The 24,494-nt window shown below is 41.5% G+C and overlaps 1 protein-coding gene and 1 pseudogene across 1 annotated transcript; both read left to right on the forward strand.

Moving 5' to 3' along the window:
• The first annotated feature begins 2,083 nt into the window (after positions 1-2,083).
• Positions 2,084-3,665, forward strand: LOC103631193 (uncharacterized; annotated as a pseudogene).
• A 16,972-nt stretch (positions 3,666-20,637) lies between these two features.
• LOC118472299 (uncharacterized) lies at positions 20,638-21,843 on the forward strand. The gene is made up of 3 exons (XM_035960284.1): positions 20,638-20,898; positions 21,157-21,286; positions 21,368-21,843. Exons 1-3 carry the CDS (start codon positions 20,638-20,640, stop codon positions 21,841-21,843), a joined length of 867 nt encoding a protein of 288 aa, XP_035816177.1.
• The last annotated feature ends 2,651 nt before the right edge of the window (positions 21,844-24,494 follow it).

Here is a 24,494-nt window from a genome sequence, read left to right on the forward strand (position 1 = left end):
AGCTCTCAAGCTCACAGACTCCCATACTCAATACAACTCACAATGGAGTAGAGTTTTACGCTCCGGTGGCCTGAACCACTCTAAATCTTGGTGTTTTCGTGTGTTCTTACGCCTTTCGACAACAGGCAAAATGCTTAGGCCTCCTCCTTGACTTTGATGGTGACTTCGCACATACACGTTCCCTTTACGTCCTTTATGTAAAGGTGAAGCCTTGGAGCTTTTAGTGTCGAGGGACAACTGATTAGCTCTCAAAATAGAGATTGCCTTTTCCTGCCGTTGAGATGCAGGAGTTTATTCATTCGCTCTCTTATTTAATCTATGTATTTTCGAACCAAGTCAGCTCATCTCGCATGAAGAAACGGAAGAACAACCTAACCAAATGAATTTCTACCCAAATACATGATCTTCTATTAGCAAATGTGAACTCTCAACCCTTGGCTTACCGATGGTACTGAGAGGACTTGCTCAATGTCAAAAGTAGTTCAACAAGTTGGTTTTACTAACTTGTAACTGCCCTATGAACAAAGGTTGAGTTTAGTGATCGTTTTGTCGAGTTGTCTAAACTCACTTTGGTTCAACCCATCCTAAGAAAGTTCTTACAAAGATCAAGTTAAAATCGATTGATAGTCACCTAATTATCGCTCTAGTCATGCCTCGATTGCCTCACGTGTGCTTTTCCAGCATGTGTGATCAAGTCGAGCCATGCCTAGTGCTTGATAAAGTGGATTGATTATGAAGTCAACCTTTGTTGATCATCTTCACTAATGCATTCCTCAAATTTTTATTATCTTCCTAGAACTTGAATTCCTCAAATGACCACTTGTTGGTAAACCTCCTTTTGTGTGTTTTACCCAAGAGGTTGCATCTGGTTCTGTTTGGGTAAAATCGCGTGTTTGCCGCTCGCCCAACAGACTCAGATAGTACAGTGTCATCAGAAAAAGCAAACTGCACACATAGAACCTTATATGTTCCTCTGGCAGACATCGTCTCTATTGGTGGACATCTCTGAATCAGCTTAAGGCGATACCTATTATGTCCACTAGAGAAACGACATCCGGAGGCACTCGCCTTTGCTTGGAATTGTCTTATGATTATCGCTGATATGGACATAGGTTACATGCTTCTCTACGCTTAGAAGTCTTTCGCTTTGAATCTCGGGACGAGATTCTTTTAAGAGGGGAGGGCTGTAACACCCTTGGTGTTTATATTCCGCTAGACAACGAGTATAAATTTAAGCACGTAATATCAGTGAATAAAATAGATGCTAAAATTTAATCATCTTCGTATATCGCGATTTTAATATCGCATCTGTTTCGTCTGTCGCGAGTTCGACATCATTTTTATCTATCCGGTCTCTTCCAAAATTTTCATGATGTTCGGAACATAGTTGTTCCAAAAATCGGTGCATCCGGTGATTATTTAAAATTCATCGCTCACGTGAATACGAATTCAGAAGCCCGACCCACTCGGATGATTTTACCCTGAACAGATTAAGTAGAACTCGACGACTAAGTTTTCGGTGCAAATAATTATGTCCCCACTCGTTAACCGAGAAATCGCGTCCGAGAATTTATAATTGAGATTCGATTCTCCACGTAAATTATCTGTTGTCGTGGAATCATGTGTTGACTGCGGATAAAATTATTTGATTTCAATCAAATGGAACACAGTCTGAAGTACTGTTGTTAACAACGTTCTGATTTGTTCTGATTGTGTCTCGCCCCAATCCAAAACTTTGGATATAAATAATGGGTGAAAATTCATCTGACTCTGAAATATTCACCAAATTAAATCCGGTTCCAAATATTATTGACGGTCTTATTTTGTTCGACCCTTTTATACATCTTTTAGATCCTGATTTTATAACCTCAAAATATCAAATATCTGCATTTCGCTTTAGTCTAAAAAAATGAGAAAAAAAAACAAATTCCCCCACCGCCTTCCCTTTCATCCTAATCATGTCGTCTCTCCTCCCTTATCCATTGGAGCTCATCTCTAGCTTATGCCCTCCACGTACTAGCTCTAGAAATTCTTGTAGGCATTCCTTTATCTCCTCCACCTCCACGTAGAAAGCCTAGGATTTTCTACTAGCCATGTCTTTCATCTCCTAGGCGTTATCTGAACACAGCTCATTTGTTTTCTTATGCCATTTCTTCTCTGTTCCTGAAGTCACGGCTCCCTGAAGATGTTCAGCTCGTCTGCGCTTGGTCTTTGCCAGTAGCCGAGCTGCTCCCTATGCTCGAGTTCCTAGCGCCCTACATCAGCTCGCCGGCAGCCAAGCTCTCTGGCACAAGCGCCTCTAAGCCCTGCTCCTTCAGCCGTGCCAATGCTCGCCAGCCCTCAGCCCGCGTCTCTGGTACAAGTCGTCCTGTCAGCTACCGCTCGTTCCTGACTAGCTCCTACCAGCGCCATTGACGAAGGTTCCAATCATTGCTTTCAACCTCGGCTCCCTATCCTTGCCCAGCCTCACATCGTCTTCAATCTAGACGTCGCCCAGCCACCCCTCTGTTCTCCTCCTCGCCGCGGTGCTCTCCCTAGCCGAGGTCAGCCGAGCGCTCAGCAGCTCCTCTGCTCCTTCCCTGTGCGTAGCCGTTTTCTTCAAACGTCGTCCTCCACACGGCCTCCCTGCACCGCGCCATGGCGACCGTCGGACTGGTCGTCCCCTGTGCGCCGACTTCTCTATGTGCACCTCTGTTCCTCGTCGTGGTGGTGTCGTGGCATGGCGACGTTGTGTGCATCGCGGCAGCCGTCCTGATCGCAAAGCAGTCCGCGCAATAAAGTTCACTCGGCCGCGACCTCGCCTTGTTCCCTGCCGCGCTCGCCTCCGTGGCCGCTGCCTAGCCTATCTCCTTGATACCGCACGGACCCCTGTTGCCCGGTTCCGGTGCTCGTGCTTACCCTCAGCTCGCGTCGACGCTCGCGCGCCTGCTCGTCGTCTCTGCGGTGCACCCGCTCTCATCCATCGGGTTTCGCGCGTGCTCGTGTTTGCCGTCAAGCCATTGAACCCGTTTCTCTCCCCCTGCTCGACCTCGTCTTCGCCCTTCTAGTGGTTGTCGTCAATATGGTGCTGGACTACGCTCCATTATCTAGCTCCATTATCTAGTCGCACTGACTGTCGATCTTATTGGTCCCTTCCGTGTCAAACCAGCAAGCTCCGCCACCATCACTCAACTGCTCGCACCGCGTGTGCTCGTAAATTTTCTTGGTCGTGTCTACTGAGCTGACCAATGCTCTAGCTCGCCGTTATCGCCAAGTCCCACGCAGCTGTGCTATTCTCTCATCGTCATTCATTCCTATTTTCCCCCGCCATATGCTGCCTCGTCATGACGTGTGTCGTCGTCTTTAATCTCAATAGCTCTTCCGATACGCGCCTCACCGTGCTTCGCCTCCTCGTGATCAGCCCCATCTGGGTCATGGGGGACGGAAGATCTCAACACCTGTCAGATATCCGACGACAAGCCTGAACCAGAATTTATCAACATTCTCACAAGTATTGAATCACGTTTGATGCTGGTAAGCTAGATTTATTTGCTTAGTAATTTTAGTGCTTTGCTGGTAGGCGCTATCGATATTTCATGCGAGGAATTTTAGTTGTGCAGTGAAGTCAGTGCTATGTATTCATGTGCATAATGCATTTCATTCAGGTACGTGAATTAACTACGTGATGCGGAGAACCAGAACTAAGTTGACCTCAAGATGGTGCAAGGAGTGGTCTTCTTCGTACAACGATGTCGTCAGTCGGACCAACCTGAAGGGCAGACGAAACAAGTGTCAAAACAAAGGTTGATCGCCAAGTGGTCGCCACCTAACAAACACTAACATAGTGTTACCATGGCAAGCCCCGGTGCATGCAACCCCTTCCTTGTGTTTTTAAATAATTTTTGCACACTTTAAGTCTAGTGAAATGTGCATTAGGTTTATAGGAGTTGCTTGGAAACCCTTTGATGCATTGCCTACCTTGATATCCATACCTTTATAGATACTTCTGATGAAGTATCAAAATATGATTTACAAAATTGCTTAGCCTTGCTTAGAGGTAAATCTTGTGGATAGAGGTTGTCCTTTGCGTTAATGCCTAGCTCAGGAGTTATCCTGAGGAAGAATGGCTTCTGCCTGCAAGAATATTTTCATTGGGAGCAATGGTGGGATCTTACTGCAAAGTTCCCTATAATGCTCTTTTCATCCTATGGAACACAAACAATCCTAAGGATGGAAGTACTTAAATAGGGACTTGGGCTAGAAACAGGTGATGTTCTACCCAGATTGATTAAGGATTGGATGTGTATGTAGGCTTGATGATCGAGGACCTTTTAACTGGTCACATGCCTCATCATGGGTAAGCTTTGCCTCGGGTAGATTAATACCAGAATAAGATAACACACAATGGGAGTGGAGAGATGGTGAGAGTAGCGTGTACCCTCCGTGGCAAGAGGCTGGACGGTGGTGTATCTGTGCTCTCGGTTGGCGTGAACCTGATCTGGTCTTAAGAACCCCGGTGGCGAGTTGACATATGCAAGGGTTAAGTGCTACATGTGTCGTGTGATTGGAGATCCCCAGCTAGGTATTAATCGATTCAGATCGCCGTTACTTCTCGGATATGAAGACTTGATCACTGACCTGCAACCTAAGTCAGGATGTGAACATTATGAATAAAAATGATGTTGTATTGATGAGATGGTGAAATTAGAATAGGTGCAATCAGAGTCTATTAATATTTAATCTGGCGTTAAAATATTGAAATTAAGGATTCACTTTAGTAAGCTATTTCTGCAAAAATATCTAAGTTGATTCTTGCTAAAGCCTTTTCCTTGATTCCTATTTAACCAGCATACCCTTGAGAGTCTTTTCTTTAGTCGGGTAAGTCTTGCTGAGTAATTCCATACTCAAGGTTTTATTCCCTATTGTTTTTCAGGTTATAGTTTTGTGCTGCTGATGATGGTGTTAAGTGCCAGTGGGCTAGGCCTTCTTATAAGTCTAAGTAACCCTTCTCTACTTCTTACTGAGGATGGTCACTTGAGCTAGCATATATTTCAAACTTATAAATAATTTATAACAGTTTAAAGTTATTTCTTTGTAATCACTCTGATCATGTACAAAGTAAAATTTTTGTAACTTGTAAAATTTGGTAATAAGATTTCTGCTGCAAAAATGTTGATGTGTGTGATTTGTGTTACTTAACCCTGCGGTCCTGGTTGTAAGTGGTTTATCCGATGTCCCTGGGGCAATCGGACAGATCCTGTTAAGTTATCTGGTGCACATGCATAGCCGTCTGAGGTCTTTGAGACAAGGACAGGTGCATGTGGGCCCAATAACTTGGGAGGTTCTGCCACATTCATCGCCCTGGCCTAAGATCCGACCGAGCTCGTCTTCAGTTCGGCACCCAGCTGTCCCTCTCTCTTCCTCAGCGGGTCGACGTTCCTCTCCTCTTCTCTCTCCCATGGCCGGCGATGCTCAAGCTCTCTCCTCGCGGAGCTCCCTTCCCTGCATCAATGGCGGCTACCACCGTTGAGTTCCCTGGCCACCGTTGAGTTCCCTGGCCGCGCCCCTGCTCCCTCTGCCTTCTCCCTACTGTGTTCTAGCTCGGACTCGCGTTGCCCTCTCTCTGCTCGCGCCCAGCTCCTCTCTCCTGCTCCATCTCCCTTGCTGCGCGCTCCTCTGCCGATGGTGACTGCCGCGAGCTTCTCCATGCATCCATGTCTGAGTTTCCTGCAGACTCGCTCGGTCCCTGCTCCTCCAGCTCACCGGCGCCCTGCCTTTTCCCCAACCACGCCGGTCGCTGCTTTCCCCAACCTCGCCAGCGCTCCTCCCTCTGCCAGCAGCCGCATCTCTCTGGTGTTTCCTCCCTGCGCGCGTGAAATTTCCTTGCTCGCTGGCGCTTGGTCCGTGCTCCACTGCGCCGTGCTGTTTCTCTGCGCGTGTCAAGTTCTCACGCCGAGTTCGCCCGGGTCGCAAGCCTGTGTGTCCTCGCCGCGCCTGTTGCTCGCCCCTGCTGCGCGTGTCGAGCTCCTCTGTTGTGTGCGCGAAGTTCTCTGCTCACCATGGCGTGTTGAGTTCCCTCGCCGAGTTTAGCCCCAAGTTGTCGCGCTCTGTGTCCTCGCCACGTTCGTGAAGCTGCCGTGGAGCTCGCGGTCGAACACAAGCTCGAACCCGCCGTTGGTCCGATGATGTCTGATAGTCATTCCTGGCCAGTATTGTTCTCCTTTGGTCGTGCTTGCTCCAGTCGCTGGAACCAGTGTTGCCGCTCACTCTCATCCTTCTCATGGCACTTGCTCCTGCTCCTGCACGAGTCCCTGCTCTTGGCCTAATTGCTGGGGTTCGTAGGGGGCCTGAAGCCATACGCCGTGACCGGACCAACATCAAGTCGTCCTCCTCGACCTCGCCATGGTACTCGGCCTTGCCTTGCTACTGGACCTTAGCGCCATCGGCTCTTCATCCGGCTGTAATTTCGCCGTCACTGGCCATGTCCAGCGTCCACCTTGTTATGTCGTCGTGGACTTGTCGGCGAGCTGCCGTGGTACCTAGACCGCGCTTGCCTCAGCTTCCAAGATGTCGTCCTTCCTACGCCTGACCATAACGATGCAGCTTGCGTGGGGTGGTGTCAGACTGGGTCACCGCCGTGAGACTCTTCATCGCTATGCTCGGCCGTATCTCCCTAGTCGTCGTGTGTGCCTGCTCGTCAAATTGGGGAGCTAACATCCCCCTTGCTCCTCGTCATCAATCCACGTCGCGTCCACGACATGCTCATCGACCCCGACGATTTATCTTCCAATTGCGCGCTACTTGCGTTGAACTCTGAAGCTACCTGTCACGCTCGATCCTGGAGGTCTTTGTCTCGTCGTCGTTTCAGCGAATTCCAAGCTGGTTTTAGGTAAGTCGATTCGCTACTCCTATTATTTTGTTTTAATGAATGGATTGATAGATATGTAGGTCGCGACAATTTTTATTAATTTAGCATACGTATGTTGTGATGTTCGTAATTATGAAATAGTCACGAGGTGTGGTAAAATATAGGTGTAAGGTACACCTGCTAGCGCGAACGATTAAATATCGTATTTAACTCATAGGATGTACAAGTTAATGCGATGAAATGGCTTAGAAAACTAGTTAAGTTAGTTTTAAGTATGGTTATGGCCGATTGTGATTAGCACCATCGACCTGTATTTTATGCGTCTTATTACAAAATGGAAACATATGTCTAGTATAATCAGATTGATCTGATGCTTGTGATGTACTTGTGTTCAATGGTGAATTAACCACATTGTATAATGATCGTCAATTAGTACGTGATGTGAATGGTGCCTTGATGGGTGTTTTGATATAGGACTTATGTTAGTTTATTATCACTTGATATTTGAAGTAGATACGATTACGCTAGAAAAGTATAATAATTGTGCGTAGTCGTATATCGATAACTAGTATTTCCGTATGAACGGTACAACGCCTCGCCGCTAGGTGTTTAATTCACTATCGTGTAGCACTATTTAGGTTTGTGATATTTCTGTCTATATGCATTCATGTGCATAATGCATTCCATTCAGGTACGTTAAATAATTGTGTGATGCGGAAGATGAGCTAAGTCGACCCCAAGCGCGGGCTAATCCGCAGGATGATGCTGATGGACGAACTAGAAGATGGATAATCTGAACGAGTGCCAAGCCAAAGGATGCTCGCCACTTAACAAACACTAACCTAGTGTTTATTCCAGGCAAGCCCCGGTGCATGCAACCCCTTCCTTGTGTTTTTAAATAATTTTTACACACTTAAAGTCTAGCGAAATGTGCATTAGGTTTATAGGAGTTGCTTGGAAACCCTTTGATGCATTGCCTACCTTGATATCCATAACTTTATAGATACTTCTGATGAAGTATCGAAAGATGATTTACAAAAATGCTTAGCCCTGCTTAGATCTTGTGGATAGAGGTTGTCTTTTGCATTAAGGCCTAGCTCAGGGGTTATCCTGAGGGAGGATGGCTTCTACCTGCAAGAATATTTTCATTGGGAGCGTGGTGGGATCTTACTGCAAAGTATCCTATAATGCACTTTTCATCCTATGGAACACAAACAATCCTAAGGATGGAAGTACTTAAATCGGGACTTGGGCTAGGAACAGGTGATGTTCTACCCAGGTTGATTAAGGATTGGATGCGTATGTAGGCTTGATGATCGAGGACCTTTTAACTAGTCACATGCCTCATCATGGGTAAGCTTTGCCTCGGGCAGACTAATACCAGAATAAGATAACACACAATGGGAGTGGAGAGATGGCAAGAGTAGCGTGTACCCTCCGTGGCAAGAGGCTGGACGGTGGTGTATCTGTGCTCTCGGTTGGCGTGAGCCTGATCTGGTCTTAAGAACCCCGGTGGCGAGTTGACATATGCAAGGGTTAAGTTCTACATATGTCGTGTGATTGGAGATCCCCAGCTGGGTATTAATCGATTCGGATCGCCATTGCTTCTCGGATATGAAGACTTAGTCACTGACCTGCAACCTAAGTTAGGATGTGAACATACATTATGAATAAAAATGATGTTGTATTGATGAGATGGTGAAATTAGACTAGATGCAATCAGACTCTATTAATATTTAATCTGGCGCTAAAGCATTGAAAGTAATGATCCACCTTAGTAAGCTATTTCTGCAAAAATATCTAAGTTGATTCTTGCTAAAGCCTTTTCCTTGATTCCTATTTAACCAACATACCCTTGAGAGTATTTTCTTTAGTCGGGTAAGTCTTGCTGAGTACTTGCGTACTTAGGGTTTTATTCCCTGTTGTTTTTCAGGTTATAGTTTTGTGATGCTGTTGATGGTGTTAAGTGCCGGTGGGCTCGGCCTTCTTATATAAGTATACCCCGTCATTATCTTCTTATTGAGGATGGTCACTTGAGCTAGCATATATTTCAAACTTATAAATAATTTATAACAGTTTAAAGTTATTTCTTTGAATCACCTTTGTAATCACTCCGATCATGTACAAAGTAAAATTTTTGTAACTTGTAAAATTTGGTAATAAGATTTTCGCTGCAAAAATGTTGATGTGTGTGATTTGTGTTACTTAACCCTGCGGTCCTGGTTGTAAGTGGTTTATCCGAGGTCCTTGGGGCACTCGGACAGTTCCTGTTAAGTTATCTGGTGCACATGCATAGCCGTCTAAGGTCTTTGAGACAAGGGCAGGTGCATGTGGGCCCAATAACTTGGGAGGTTCTGCCATAGCTGGTATCGGAGCAGGATTAAGTATATACGGTCACATACGTATTTTCAAAACAAAAGTTTTGGTTTTGAAAAACCTATTTTCAACTAAACACATTGTTTGGCTTTGAAAAACAGTTTGAAAAACTATAATGCTAGCGACATCCTCTGTTAAGCCCTAAACTAAGGACTATTAGGTGGCTTATTTGAAAACCGCTAACCCACAACCGGGGGTATTGTATACATGTGTATTGTTATTTTTAAGGCCATTCAGTCTTGAATGGATCGACGCTCAAGGTAAGGTGAGATGTGAGAGCATGACCGAACCAACGTCGGTCTAGGGAAGAGCATAAAAAGCGCTTGATTATATACATGTTCCACATATGTATATATGAAGGCTGCGATGTGGAGTATTTACTTTTCTAGGAATTCGGTACCCCATGGATGTGTATGGGTATACAGACATGGGAATACTGAGAAGTGTAATGTACTTGTAACGACGCACCTACGCTCAGGTAAGAAGGTGAGTTACCATAATGAGTTGCCCTATGGTTAAAGTGTGGCAACGGCGCCTATGCGTGGCTCGGCGCTTAATGATGAGCTGGCCTCCATATAGCAATATATGGAGTATAAACTGTGATAAACTGTCATGTGTGAATCTTGCATCATGGGGAAAATTGGGCTGTGATGGATTTTTCTGCAGGTACACTAACCTCGAAAATGTATGTGTAGTTGACGACTAGCAAAATACCGAGAGAGTCGTATGCCACAGATATAGAACGCTATTGCCACATTATGTTGGCAAAAAAAATTTGTGAGGACGAACAGGACGAGCATGCATCCTGATTGTTGCATCTTGTTTGTCACCTATACATCCAAAATGCTTCTCTCATCTTTATTCCAGTAACCTGTGATTGTGAATAATGTGGTCTCTTAGATATATGGGTTTAGATGGCTTCTAGCTTGTCATAATTTGACCATTAGTGCAAAATGTGTTTGCTCTTGTACTGATGTGCTGATAGAATGTTGGTGACCTATGTGCCTAAACCCAAAACTAGGCCATGTTCTTATTTAGTGAACCATGACCCCAAATTTTAAATTCTCCATTATCACTCCATGACTAAACTCATGCAAATGGATGTTCGGATAGATTTCTTTATCCGATACAAGATGTGCATGGACTTAAAGCTAGAATCTCAAGTCATGTCTCCATCCTAAACCATATCCTTTATTCAGTTGGTGCAAGCTGATGTCCCTTATCTAGTGTGCCTATTCTTAAGGATCGCCATGTTGCTTTATCAACCTAACTTAGGAAAGACATGTCTCATCGTTTTCTTGAGTTTGATGCCTTTGATTTCCTCATATCTATCAAAGGCATATCAACTTAATCTTATGATTGTTTTCCCTCCGTATCTAATCAGATACTAATCCTTGACCTTGTAAGCTCTGCGATGGGCATATTAATATGCTTGGTGCTGAATTAACAGTCTCCCATCGTACTCCCTTCATTAAGCTTAGGTTATGGCCATGCCTTGTTCGTTTCATCGGGCCATAATCTATTTGGCTCTCTACTTGTCAACATTTTAGACGGGTGGAGTCCCTTTGTATATTATTACCCTTGCCCAATCCATTGGTGTCGCGCGAGATTTCTTATTGGTTACGTCTAGTAATGGTGTTATGACTAAAACCGATGGTGCCGTGACGAAACCGAGGGCCTCCTGTGAATGTACACACATGGTCGTGCTGCTCGGCACACGCTGGTATCACGGTTAGTAGTTGTAATCCATTATGAGACTCTATCAATGTGTTATCTTGGCAAAATCTAGTTTTACCACATGATATTCTTTATTGGTGCCAGTTCGGTGATGGTGTCATGATTAAGGACTTATGGTGCCGCAGCGAAACTGATAGCCCCTTGTGAATGTACACGCAAGGTTGTGCTACTCGTCGGATGCTGGTATCAAGGTCTCTGGTCATGATCCATTATGGAACTACCCTAATATGTTATCTTTCGTAGATCTCCTCCTTGAAAAAAAATTTCTATGTTGTTGGTCAAGTGATCAAGCAACATCTGTTATCACTGTTGGATCAAAAGGGCATACCACTTCCCATGTGTGGTCTCTTTTCCCTTGACTTGGGTAGTGACTGCACGTATACAAGTTTCCTTTACGTCCGTTGTGTAAAGGTGAAGCCTTGGAGCTTTTTAGTGTTGGAAGACAGCTGATTAGCTCTCATAATGGAGATTGACTTTCCCTGCTGCTGAGATGCAGGAGTTTGTTCATTTGCTCTCTTATTTAATCCATGTATTCCCTAACCAAGTGGATAGTTCATCTCGCATGGAGAAACGGATGAACAATCAGACCGAATGATTTCTACCCAAGTGCATGATCACCTGGTAACAAAAGTAAGCTCTCGACCGTTGGCTTACCGATGGTACTGAGAGGACCTACTCAATGTCATAGGTAGTTCAATAAGTTGGTTTTACTAACTTGTAACTGCATTATGAACAAAGGTTGAGTTTAGAGATCGTTTTATCGAGTTGTCTAAACTCACTTTGGTTCAACCCATCCTAAGAAAGTTCTTACAAAGATAAAGTTAAAACCGACTGATAACAACCTAGTCATCACTCTAGTCATGCCTCGATCGCGTCACGTGTGCTTTTCCAGCATGCGTGATCAAGTCGAGCCATGCTAAGTATTTGATGAAATGGGTTGGTCGTGAAGTCAACATCAACGGATCTCTTCATTGATATTTTCTCAAGTCTCTATCATTTTTCTTGAACTTGGATTTTCTGGCTAACATGAGTTAACTGTGATGTTGTTCGACATTCACACCGGTCTCGTGTGCTATGAACTTATCGTGACCACTTGTTGGTAAACCTCTTTCTATGTGTTTTACCCAAGAGGTTGCATCTGATTCTATTTGGGTAAAGTCGTATATCTACCGCTCGCCCAACCAACTCAGATAATACAGTGTCATCAGAGAAAGCAAACTGCACACATGGAACCTTATGTGTTCCTTTGGTAGACATCGTCTCTATTGGTGGGCATTCCTAAATTAGCCTAAGGTGATACATGTTATGTCCACTAGAGAAACAACCTTCTAAGACACTCATCTTTGTCAGGAACTGTCTCATGACTATCGCTGATATGGACATGGGTTACATGCTTCTCTACTCTTAGAAGTCTTTCGCTCCGAATCTCGGGACAAGATTCTTTTAAGGGGGGAGGGCTGTAACACCCCATGTGTTTATATTCCGCTCGACAACGAGTATGGATTTAAGCACGTAATATCAATGGATAAAACAGATGCTAAATTTTAAACATTTTCGTCTATCGCGATTTTAATATCGTATCTGTTTCGTCTGTCGCGAGTGCGACATCGTTTTTATTTTATCTATCCGGGCTTGTCCTAAATTTTCGTGATGTTCGGAACATCGTTGTTCCAAAAATCGGTGCGTTTGGTGATTATTTAAAATTCATCGCTCGCGCGATTACAAATTCGGAAGCCGACTCACTCGGATGATTTTGTCCCGGACAAATGAATTTGAACTCGACGACAAACATGTTAATGCAAAATTAAATCGAACCACACCCGGAATCCAAGAAAACCAGGTGTAGAATTATAACTGAGCCGTTTCCTAGTCGAATCCAATATCGTTTAGCTTGATCCGGTAACATCAGGCTAAAACTCGAACCTTGGTAATTTAATCTATTCCTCACCAGATAAATTTTTGTCCGACTTCTACGTATAGCGTGCAGACCCAGTATACATCGCTAAGAAAATTGGGATCCAAAATATCTATGAAATTCTTTAAAGAAATTTAAAAAAAGAAGAGAAAACAAATTTCTATATTATTAAAGCAGGAGGGAAAACTGCTCCCAGAAACGTCCATGTCAGCGAAATTATTTTGGCCGTTGGATTCACTCCTGTGCGCCGTGTGTAGATTCTTCTATCAGCAGATTCCTCTCTCTGTGTTTTCGTCTTCCTTCACAACATCTCGCTCTCGCGCTGTCTCCTCCTCCCCCAGAACTCCACCTTCCCCTGCTCGCCCCCGCTCACCTGCGTGCTTTGGCAAACTTCCCCTGCTCGCCCCCGCTCACCTGTGTGCTCCGGCAACAACCGCTTTCGGACTTTGGTTTCCCTCCACCGGCGCTCCAAAGGTAACCACACTTCCTCCCCCGCCCCCTCCGTCCACCCCACCCCCTCCACCATAATGCGATTCCCATTGCTAGGGTTTGTCGTGTTGGGTTGAAGTAAACACGGCAGCGGCAACGGCTCTTCCCCCTCCCCCCTCATCGGATTCCTCATGCTGCGATTTATTTAGGGTTTAGGGTTCATCGTCCGATTCGTATGCTTCCCATTTTCCCCCCAAATTTCTTTGCTTCTGCAACATCTAGTGTCTTCCACATTGGAGCTCCGTGTCTCCAGAACTCCGTTGTGCGATGGCTTCCACATGCCGACGGCCTCCATGGGGAAAAAGCGGTGAGTCTTCACTCCCATCGTCGTCTCCGCGTTGGACCATACGACTTCCCGGTCGAATCTGGCGCCGCCCTTCACTCTTGCCCGCTGTTTTACACCTGCTCCAGCCTTGCAACGGCGCCCCCTACCCTTGTCCCCGCCCGTGGCCCCGCTGCTGCTCCAGCCTTGCAACGGCGCCCCTACCCTTGTCCCCGCCTGTGGCCCCGCTGCTGCTCCAGCCTTGCAACGGCGCCCCTGCCCTTGTCCCCCGCCCGTGGCCTCGTTGCTGCTCCAGCTTGATCTACTGCCCTTGTTCGACACGACCAACACCTTGCAGACGTAGGCGACATCCGACCCCGCGAGCATAGGTGCCGGGGGCTTCACACCATGCTTCCCTTGACAGTCCATGGGAGGGACTCTAGCAAACGACAGATCGCCGTCGAGCCGCCGACTCCCATCTCCTGCGTTATCACCGAGGACACACCAGACGCCTCGCTGATGGCTTTGGCTCGCCTCGGACGGTCTTTTTTTGGTTGCCTCCACCGCTCTGTCTACCGTCCACTAGCGCCCAACGTAACACCTCTGCCCACCCTATCCGCTCGTTCTAGATCTCGATGGATTTATGCAACCGCACCCGGTTCCATTTGGGTTTCAGAGGCTACCATGCCTCTGTTTCCCGACCCTTCGCTCCAATTCACACAGGCGTATGCGTACGAGGTGATTTGGTTGATGCCGTGATGGCCTGCTTCAGCTAATCTGTTCCTGTTTAAGTCCTTCTTACAAGAGGAATTAGTGACTTCGATACACCAGGTTCGAAGTTGTAATGAACAAAAGGTAACTGCGGGGTAATAGCCTAGTAGGGAAATTGTGGGGATTCTTAAGGATTAAGTTTCTGATTTATCTCTGCCTTATTTAGCTCGTCTGTTCTGGTGGCTTTTGCTTCTTGCTTATGCTGATTATGCTTCCAGTTATGAGCCACAAAACAATATTGATCGGCAACCTGTAGTTTTGCCTCAGTTCGTCGCTTGCTGTCTCTGTTAAATGACCAAGAATAAAGTTTAGTACTTCACACATTAGGCATCCAGTAAAACGGTATCATAATTCCAAAGGTCAGTAACGCAAACAAACACCTTCTAAATCTTTTCCGTTTGCTGCAGCAGCCATGAGATTCTCCTTGATTTGTTTGCGCCATTTATTCCTTTCTTGAACAATATCTTGACTATTCCCTCCAGTGAACAGCAAGACATATTTCTCATTCTTAGGAAAGAACTACAAATGAGTTGAGATATAGAAGCTTTAGCTCAGGATTCAAGCAGGTACAGATAAAAAATGGTTGATTAGAACCTCCAATATAATGCAAAGAGAATGATACATCACAGAAAACAAAGTTGTAATGATACTTATATGTCATATCATCATGGGCAGGGCAGTAATGTAGGAAGCTTACTCTAACATATTCAAGATCTTCTCGCAATTTTGACAGATTATTGTTGACACCATCACCACTTGAACGTTGTTGCTTCTCGAGTCGCCTTATCATCCTCTCAATCTTCCGTCTCTCCCCTGCTTCTTTATCACTCCTACTTTCCAGATGACATATACATCAAAAAAGGGGGGATGCTCTTTGTTGGCTTCCTGCTCCTGTGTATAACATACTAATTTCGCTATATAATATACGTATATACCTTAACTGCGGCATCTACTGATTTGGATTTTTTCTTCATAGCAGACCAGGATAAACTGGAGTTCCAAATCGTAGTCCGTGTCAACAAGTTCAGTCTCACTAATCTTATCAGGTCATCTCAAGTCCAGTGACTCATCAACCAGGTACTTTGTACACACTTTGATACTTCACCATCAATATTATCCAATATTCCAGTTCATGCACATATGTACAATTGCAACTCCATTTTTTCGTTTAAATTATGAAACATTGCATGTGTTCCTATACAATTGTGATTCTATTTTTTTCGTTAGAATTATTAAACACTGCATGTATTCCTTGTTTTGCTGGTACAACAGTATATTTTTATATATCTAAAGATCACTATATACTTGATCTAGGTATATATGCTTACATATTATTAAAAAAAATGTAGGTTCAAAACGTGAAACGTTCCAAGTTGCTACATTATTAATGTGTGAAAATTAATATCGCTGATCCAAAATGGAACATGCTGTTTCAAACATCACAAGGAAGAGGAGTAAGCGCCTTCGTACCTTGTCTACATACATCACCCAAATCTAAACGGAAAAAAGGTATCATCCATGGATTGTTATGCTCATACAACAATTTATCATGCCAGAACAAATCAGTACATGTTGCGCCCCATCGTCTGTACCTCCTGTGGAAGCTCGTCGCATACGTAGACAATTGTTGAATGAGAGAAGGTTAATATCCTTAGGTATCGTGACCATCTACCCTTTTATTTTTTATTTTTTAAAAAGGGAGACTATATAGGTACATAGTGCTAAGAATATAGATATACTATGTTAGGTGCATTCGCATCCTCCCAACAAGCCTCAACATTACAATGTGGTCACTTCGACCCAAATTTTGTTGAAGCACTCAAAGGTATGTCCAATTCTGGATGTAACCCATTTTTTAAACAAACTGTACTTACTAGCTACACCTAAACAAAATTTACGGATTTGAATAAAAAAGATGGTGAAAACTGCACCTAAAAGAGTTTATAAATTTGAACATAAAGGTGGACGGGAACAAAGGGAAAAATATTTTAAAGTAATTATTTTAAAAAATATTTGCTAATACTACTTTGTGTAAACGAAATGCAGCTTCTTACCATGCTCGATCTTACTATGGACCGCCATGCTACCAATGCACCCACTGTTCTGCTCTTTTCTGGTATAATGAAAGAATAGGATCGTCAAGTGGAAATCGATCAATTGTTTACAATAATTGTTGCAAAGGTGGCAAAGTCCGTCTTCCTCCTTACAGCCCTAGACCTGAACCATTGTTATCACTAGCCCGGTTTGATGGCGATTCGATATCTAAATCCTTCATGCAAAATATCAGGCAATATAATTGCTTGTTTGCATTCACATCTATGGGAGCCCATATTGATAGGTCAGTGAATGATGGTCATGGTCCTCCAATCTTTAAGATATGCGGTCAAGTCCACCATCGAATAGGATCATTACTGCCAGTAAACGACCAGCCTCCTAAGTTTCTTCAGCTTTATGTGTATGATACAACACATGAAGTCAACAATCGAATAAACTCTCTATCCACTGCTGATGGTCCTACCTCTTCTATACGATAAGATATTGTACAAGAATTATTAAAAATGTTGGACGAGCACAATCCCTTTGCTAAGAAATTTAGGCTTGCCAGGGAAAGGCTTAATGAACACACAAATGAAGAATTTATCATCAGAATTATTGGGGCTAGAGAAGGAGATCCTGTGCAATACAATATGCCAACAACCGATGATTTAGCCATGCTTGTTATTGGTGATTTCTCACTTGATACCTTTAAACGAGACATTATTATAGAGACAAGAAATTCGGAATTGAGGCGTATTTCATCATTGCATCCAGCATATATGGCTCTCCAATATCCACTTTTGTTTCCATATGGAGAGCGTGGATTCCAAGTTGGTGTTGCATATAGTGATACAAGGGTTAGAGGAACAAATTCAAGGGCTCATATAACCATGCAAGAATACTATTGCTATCAATTTCATTACAAGGTTGGCCAGCCAAATCCATTTCTATCTTATGGGACACTATGAAACCAGGCTAAGGTCGATGCTCGTGCCTGTATTGATAAAAATAGACTTATGTATATTCTAAATAATCAAGATAAATTACGAATGGAAAATCTTCAAGGCATATCAGATGATGTTAGTAGAGGCTGCATAAACAGTGACGAAATGGGAAAAAAATCGTACTTCCGGCATCACACATTGGTGGACGACGATATATGATACAAAATTACCATGATAGCATAGCCATCTGCAGAGTCCATGGTCCACCCGACTTTTTTGTAACATTTACATGCAATGCAAAGTGGCCTGAAATTGTAGATGGTCTTCAACACTCTGGCCAGAAATCTTCAGATGCACCTGATATTCCTGTAAGAGTATTTCATATGAAATTGGAAGAGTTGTTACAGGATATTAAAGGTGGTAACATATTTGGCCCTTGCAAAGCAGGTGCAAATATATTTTACTATGTTTTTTTCATGACGAAACTATTTATCATTGCTAATCTAGTTTGATTTTTTATTCCTTTTTCCTTTTTTTCTTTCCCTCTTGCCCATTCCCTACCTACAATTACAGGAATCTGTTTTTATTTATGGTTCTACCGTATTCGTAGTATACCTCCACAGATTTTTGATGTTTATTGTATTACGTAAAAATAGCGCATACGTGTAAATTCTGCTACCAACTTAGATAATATTTAATATATATTACTTTTGCTTATCAAAACTATGAATGATGTGCATTACTTTTGTTTATGAAAACACAAACACAACAACTTATTTACTGTTGATTGCGTTGTTGCGACACTTTTTAAGTGGGGGGTGGTTTGCTACATGGAACTCTATAATTGTGGGAGCAGTTTTCCTTACTGCTTTAATAATAAGGAAATGTGTTCAACACAAATATCGATTACAACTATGTATCCCTTTTCAAAATAACCTTGCAACAAATATTGTTTATTCTTAAAAAAGAGAGAAAAGTCAATAATAGTTTAAATGCTTATTGATACTGTATTGTTCATACTTTGTTTTCCTTAATACTACAATCCACAGCTTGTAATAAAGCATAAAACTTCTAACTTAACTTTTAAAAATAGATTTGTCCAGACAAAACAAGACCATAAAAGGAGAAAAAATGCATGTAAGCTATAAAAAGCATTCATGGTTTCCATATACATAATATCTTTAATAATAACAAAAAGATGGCTTTATAACACACATTTACAGTGATTAGTTATCCTTTACCAAACAGTTTTACTCCTCCTATTAGTTTTATTTTTACTCTTCTTATTAGTTTTATTGTCAGTACACGTGTTTCTGCACAATGTGTATTTTTATAAACGTGTCTTGCCTTATGCACACGTAATCTTCTAGGTATCAACTAACACTACAAGACCAACGACTAAATTTATATACTCTTTCATCACTGCTGAAAAAATACATCCAACAATTAGTCCCTTGTAATACATTTTGCTTGTAGTATTAGATTCTTCTTGACCAAATATTTCTACACTTCTTAATAACCTTATTGTCAAAACATGCAGTTCTGCACACGGTAGAATTTCAGAAACGTGGATTGCCTCATGCACACATTATTTTTTGGGTTTCAATTGACACTACGCAACCAACAGCTGAATTTATAAACTCTTTTATCACTGCTGAAATACCAGATCCTGCCAATGATCCATTAGGATACGCATTGCTTGCTGAGCATATGGTTCATGGACCATGTGGATCCTATAATCATAACTCACCCTGTATGAAAAGAAACCACTGTTCCAAACACTATCCTAAACTGTTTCAAACTGAAACTGTTGTTGACACAAATGGATTTGCAGTTTATAGAAGAGCAAACAATGCTAGATTTGTCATCAAATCAAACACCAAATTAGACAACAGGTGGATCGTTCCTTACAACATGACATTACTCAAGAAATATCAGGCGCACATCAATGTAGAGTGGTGTAACAAAAGTATATTCATAAAATATCTTTTCAAGTATGTTACCAAAGGTCCTGATTGCAGCAAATTATACCTACAACGAGTTTTAGATGGCCAAGACACTCCTGTCGACGAAGAAACAAACACAAGGAATGAGGTCAAGGAATATCTAGATGCTAGATTTATTTGTCCATACGATTCATGTTGGAGGATTTTCGGCTTTGAAATTCATAGACACTTCCCTCCTGTTACCAGACTGCCGATGCATTTGCCTAATGAGAATTACATCACATATCATGCCAACAGCAACATGTCACATATTTTATCACAGGAATACCTACGTCGAACAATGCTAACTGAGTGGTTTTTCGCTAACCAAGTACATGAGAGTGCGCGATCCCTAACTTACACTGATTTTCCGTCTGAATGGAGATGGGATGAAAAAAAGAGATCATGGGAACAAAGACATAGACACGGTAGCATAGGCCGCATTCATTTTGTACATCCATCGGCGGGTGAAAGATATTATCTTAGAATGCTACTAATGGTTGTCAAAGGAGCTCAAAACTATGAATCTTTACGAACATACAATAATGTTTTACACCCGACTTTCAAAGAGGCATGTAAAACTCATGGACTACTTGAGGATGATCAGGAGTGGTACAATGCCTTTGATGAGGCCGCATCCTGGGCAACATCCAGTCAGCTTCGCCATCTTTTTGTCACAATGCTCCTTTTCTGTGAAGTAGGTGATGAATTCTCGTTCTTTGAAAAAGTCTGGAAATTACTTGCTGATGATATCCAGTATAACGCAAGACAACTGCTTAACCATCCATCCTACCAGATGAGTGATGAGGCGCTTAAAAATCAATTGATAGAAGAGATCACAACTTTATTCAGTCGAAGAGGAAGTCGTATACAAGATTTCAATTTACCAAATAGATCTAATTCATATAATCAGATGAATTCAAATCGTTTTATCGATGATGAACTATCATATGACATTGACACTATGCAGACTGAATCTGAAATCTTAGTTTCAGGATTAAACAGTGAACAATTACATGCTTTCACAGCTATTACAGAAACTGTTTTATCAAACAAACCAGGTTTTTTTCGTATCAGGATACAGTGGCACAGGTAAAACATATTTATGGAACTCTATCATAACATTTTTACGCAGTCGCAAACAAATTGTTTTATCTGTGGCTTCCTCTAGTGTGGCTTCATTACTTCTACCAGGAGGACGAACAGCACACTCTCGCTTCAAAATTCCATGTGAACTAGATGAAACAACAGTTTGTGATATTAAATGTGGCACGATGCTCTACCAATTGGTGCAAGCTGCATCTTTAGTAATATGGGATGAAGCATTGATGACACATAGATTTGCCTTTGAAGCATTAGACATATCATTTCGTGATATCTTGGCTACTTCATCACCAACAGCAAGAGATTTACCTTTTGGCGGAAAAGTTATTGTTCTGGGAGGAGACCTCAGACAAACATTACCTGTAATTGAAGGCGGGAGCCGTTCAGAAATCGTTAATGCAGCAATAATCAACTCTCCCCTTTGGTCTCATGTACACATCCTACATCTTACTCGGAATATGAGGCTTTCAGGAACAACCTTGACACATGAAGAACAAGAAAAACTATCCCGATTCAGTAAATGGATGCTTGATGTCGGAGAAGGCAAAATAAATGCTACAGCACAAGAAGGCGAAGATGAACCAACATGGATACAAATACCCCATGAACTACTCTTGTTGCCACAAGGTGACAAAATCACTTGCATAGTTGATAAAATTTATGATGATCTAAATAAAAATTATATGCAGCTTGAGTATTTGAAAGATCGTGCCATATTGACTCCTACTAATGATATAGTTGATTCCATAAATGAATACATTGTGTCTCTTATCCCTGAAGAGACAAAAGAGTATTTAAGCTGTGACAAAGTCATCAAAGCTCCCAATACTCATGAATCTTATGACCTTTTATATCCTGTTGAATTTTTGAATACATTGAATGGAAATAGCTTTCCACAACATCGAATAGTCCTCAAAAAGGGTACACCAATTATGCTTCTTAGAAATCTGAACCAATCAGAAGGTCTATGCAACGGTACAAGATTAATTATAACATCTTTGGGAGACAAAGTTATTGAAGGTCAGATAATGACAAGTACTCATAAATCAAAAATTGTGATAATACCTCGTATATCATTGACATTAAAGAATACAAGATGGCCATTTGTTCTACAAAGACGCCAATACCCTATAAAGGTATGCTATGCAATGACAATTAATAAGAGCCAAGGACAAACACTTTCAAAAGTTGGGGTATATCTGAAGAAACCAGTTTTCACACATGGACAATTGTATGTTGCAATATCAAGAGTTACATCACAAAATGGTCTTTTTATCCTTATCGAAGATGATTCAGGCAATTGCAGTATTAAGACTCGAAACATAGTGTACAAAGAGGTCTTCACACGTATTACTATACAAGACATTGATGGATAGCAAGTTGTATTTTTTAACCTCACGTATCTTCGTGCATATATATCCATATAGAAAAAATTGTGTATATCTAAACATGTACAGATAAATTATTATATCTTGAATAGGTATGTTTTCCACGCTACATATAGGCAATTTCTTCATTAATCCTGCATATTAAAGATTTGTAACCATTGTTCCATATTAGTAACAAGTTACTAAACGATCCCGTCTCATTATTTGCAGGTACAACAATTAGCAATGCTGTTCACACCTATCACAGAGCTAAATCCTCAAAAGATAAATGTTGTGATAAGAGTCCGTGTCATCAGAAAATGGGAGTTCCGTGGTGCAACAAATGACGGTCCTCTACGCCATATCAATTTGATTTTAGCTGATGAGCAGGTACTGCTCTAATTATTGTGTGTTGTGCATCATGAATAATTACAAAAAGAAAAAAAACTTTAAATATTTTCTTCAAAATTATCAGTACTCAAATTATTTGCAAAAAAAACATTAAAACGTCCATATACCTTCTCTCTCTTTTTTTATTCTTTTCATTCCATACAGTTGACTCTATTATGTATTTCAAATGTATACACTTTACAGCGTACAACATATTATACCCACTTTGTAAATACATATTATATTACACATGGTACCAATCCTGTTTTCCACGCGCTTTTACATACGTTTACACTCTTATTAAGATTATGTAATTAAGAACAACTAGGCTGCCAATCTGTTACATGGATTGGCAGTTACTGTTTGCTATTGCCTTTTTAGGTAATTATATTTTTTAGGTGATGCCTCTCCCCAAAATATACATTATGGTTATCAAACTTTTAACGAAATCGGTCCCAACCATCTGAAATCCACATGCAGAGGTTCTTTGCGTGCCATTTGATGCATCTTTACATGTAACTTACAGTTCATAATGCAATTTTCTAAAAAAAATATGAGCACCTTGTTACACAAATTTATTTACAAAAATGTCCATATATAGTTTTTTCCTCACCTTTTCTTATTTCATAGTTGATGCACTTCTTCAATTCAATCTACCAAACATGTTCTTCATAGTCTTCAAACTCCATTTTTTTTATAATGGCAGGGAACAACCATCCACGCTGAGATTCCAGCAGCCTTAGCCACTGAAAAGGGCTCACTGATCCAGATTGATAAAGTATATGAAATTAGACACTTTCGTGTTATGCCTTCCCGAGGCTATTTCAAACCAGTTCACAACAACCTGATGATACAGTTTACTCTTTACACTCAAGCTAAAGTGGTTAATGATCCACCTCATATCTTTCCAATATATATATACAACCTCACTTCTTTTGAAAAAGTAGAAGAAAACGTCGACAACAGAAACTACTTGATCGGTGAGAAATATTTTACTACAGCATTATTATGCCACTGCTGCTAGGTGAAGTATGTTATCCATTTAAAACAAAAAAAACTTACTAAACCAACAACACAGATGTCATTGGAATGCTGACACAAATTGGCGCTCCACATGTAGCTGGTTATAACAATTCAAGCATCGTCAGGGATATCTTCATCAAAGATATAAGGTACCGACATATTTTTTAGCTATGTACTGTTTCTATTATCTTGCACCACAAATAATGTATCAAATTCTACAATACCTTTTCCATTATAAGCCTTACAATATATAGTGTGATTATAATTGACTATGTTATTCTTTTTTTCCTATTTAGTGATGCCTCTCTAAAAATTACGCTTTGGGGAGATCAAGCATCAGGTTTCTCTATTGACAATGTCTGCAATCAAAGCAATAATAAACCTATTGTCATAATGTTTGTTGGATGCTTAGCTAAGCAATTCAAAGGTATGTTTTTAAATAGTTGAAAGAAATGTCTACATTATTTATATATACAAACAATCTAACAAATGTGTTATTTGTTACATAGGCCAATCATATCTAAGCGGCACCACAGCAACTACATGGTACTTCAATCCAAACATTCCTGAGGCACAGGAATACTACATCAAGTAAGACAGAATAATTAGAAAATTCAGAACTTTAAAACACTCCATACTTTCGTTGTTTTCACTCCATACACGTATTTTAAATAAGTAATTAATGCCTGCAGTTAATTGTTCCAATATAATATTTTACCAATATTGATTTTTTATAAAAAGGTTATAATACTACAATATTTTTATAGCCACTTTTACTCACAAATTCACATTTACTCCATAATGAACTAATAAAATGAAAAAAAGATAGAGGGGATGAAAGTTTACGAACATTTATCTGATGCATAACATCATATTACCTGAAGGTTACAAAGCAGTGACCTCCAACTGATTAGACCCACAGTAGCAGAAGAAGAATGTGAGGTTTCTCAAAAACCTAATATCGAAGACAAAACTATCCAAGAACTACTTGAAATGGATCCAGATATGTTCCCTGTAATTATTGTCAATCCTTTCTGTTGGAGACTCGTTCTCAAATGCTATGAATTAAGAACAAGGCAACATAAAATGTTAAATGTTAATGCCCTTCGTCCGCTGAAGCATTATCTCCTTACGGATTTAATGAACTTGGGACGAAGGTCAAAGATGAAACGATTACAAAGGTTGGATCTTCGTAATTGAACTCCCAGAGGTTGTACAAAATAATTCGAGATATGAAGCATTAATAA

Source organism: Zea mays, chromosome 6 (genome assembly GCF_902167145.1).
Source record: "Zea mays cultivar B73 chromosome 6, Zm-B73-REFERENCE-NAM-5.0, whole genome shotgun sequence".
Taxonomy (NCBI): domain Eukaryota; kingdom Viridiplantae; phylum Streptophyta; class Magnoliopsida; order Poales; family Poaceae; genus Zea; species Zea mays.

What these genes read in the sequence shown, in the direction of transcription:
- LOC118472299 (XM_035960284.1), top strand. Translation starts at nt 20,638, where the DNA reads ATGCTCTACCAATTGGTGCAAGCTGCATCTTTAGTAATATGGGATGAA. An exon ending in ACTCTCCCCTTTGGTCTCAT is followed by an intron (nt 20,899 to 21,156) that starts GTACACATCCTA and finishes AATTATATGCAG; the next exon opens with CTTGAGTATTTGAAAGATCG. An exon ending in CTGTGACAAAGTCATCAAAG is followed by an intron (nt 21,287 to 21,367) that starts CTCCCAATACTC and finishes GCTTTCCACAAC; the next exon opens with ATCGAATAGTCCTCAAAAAG.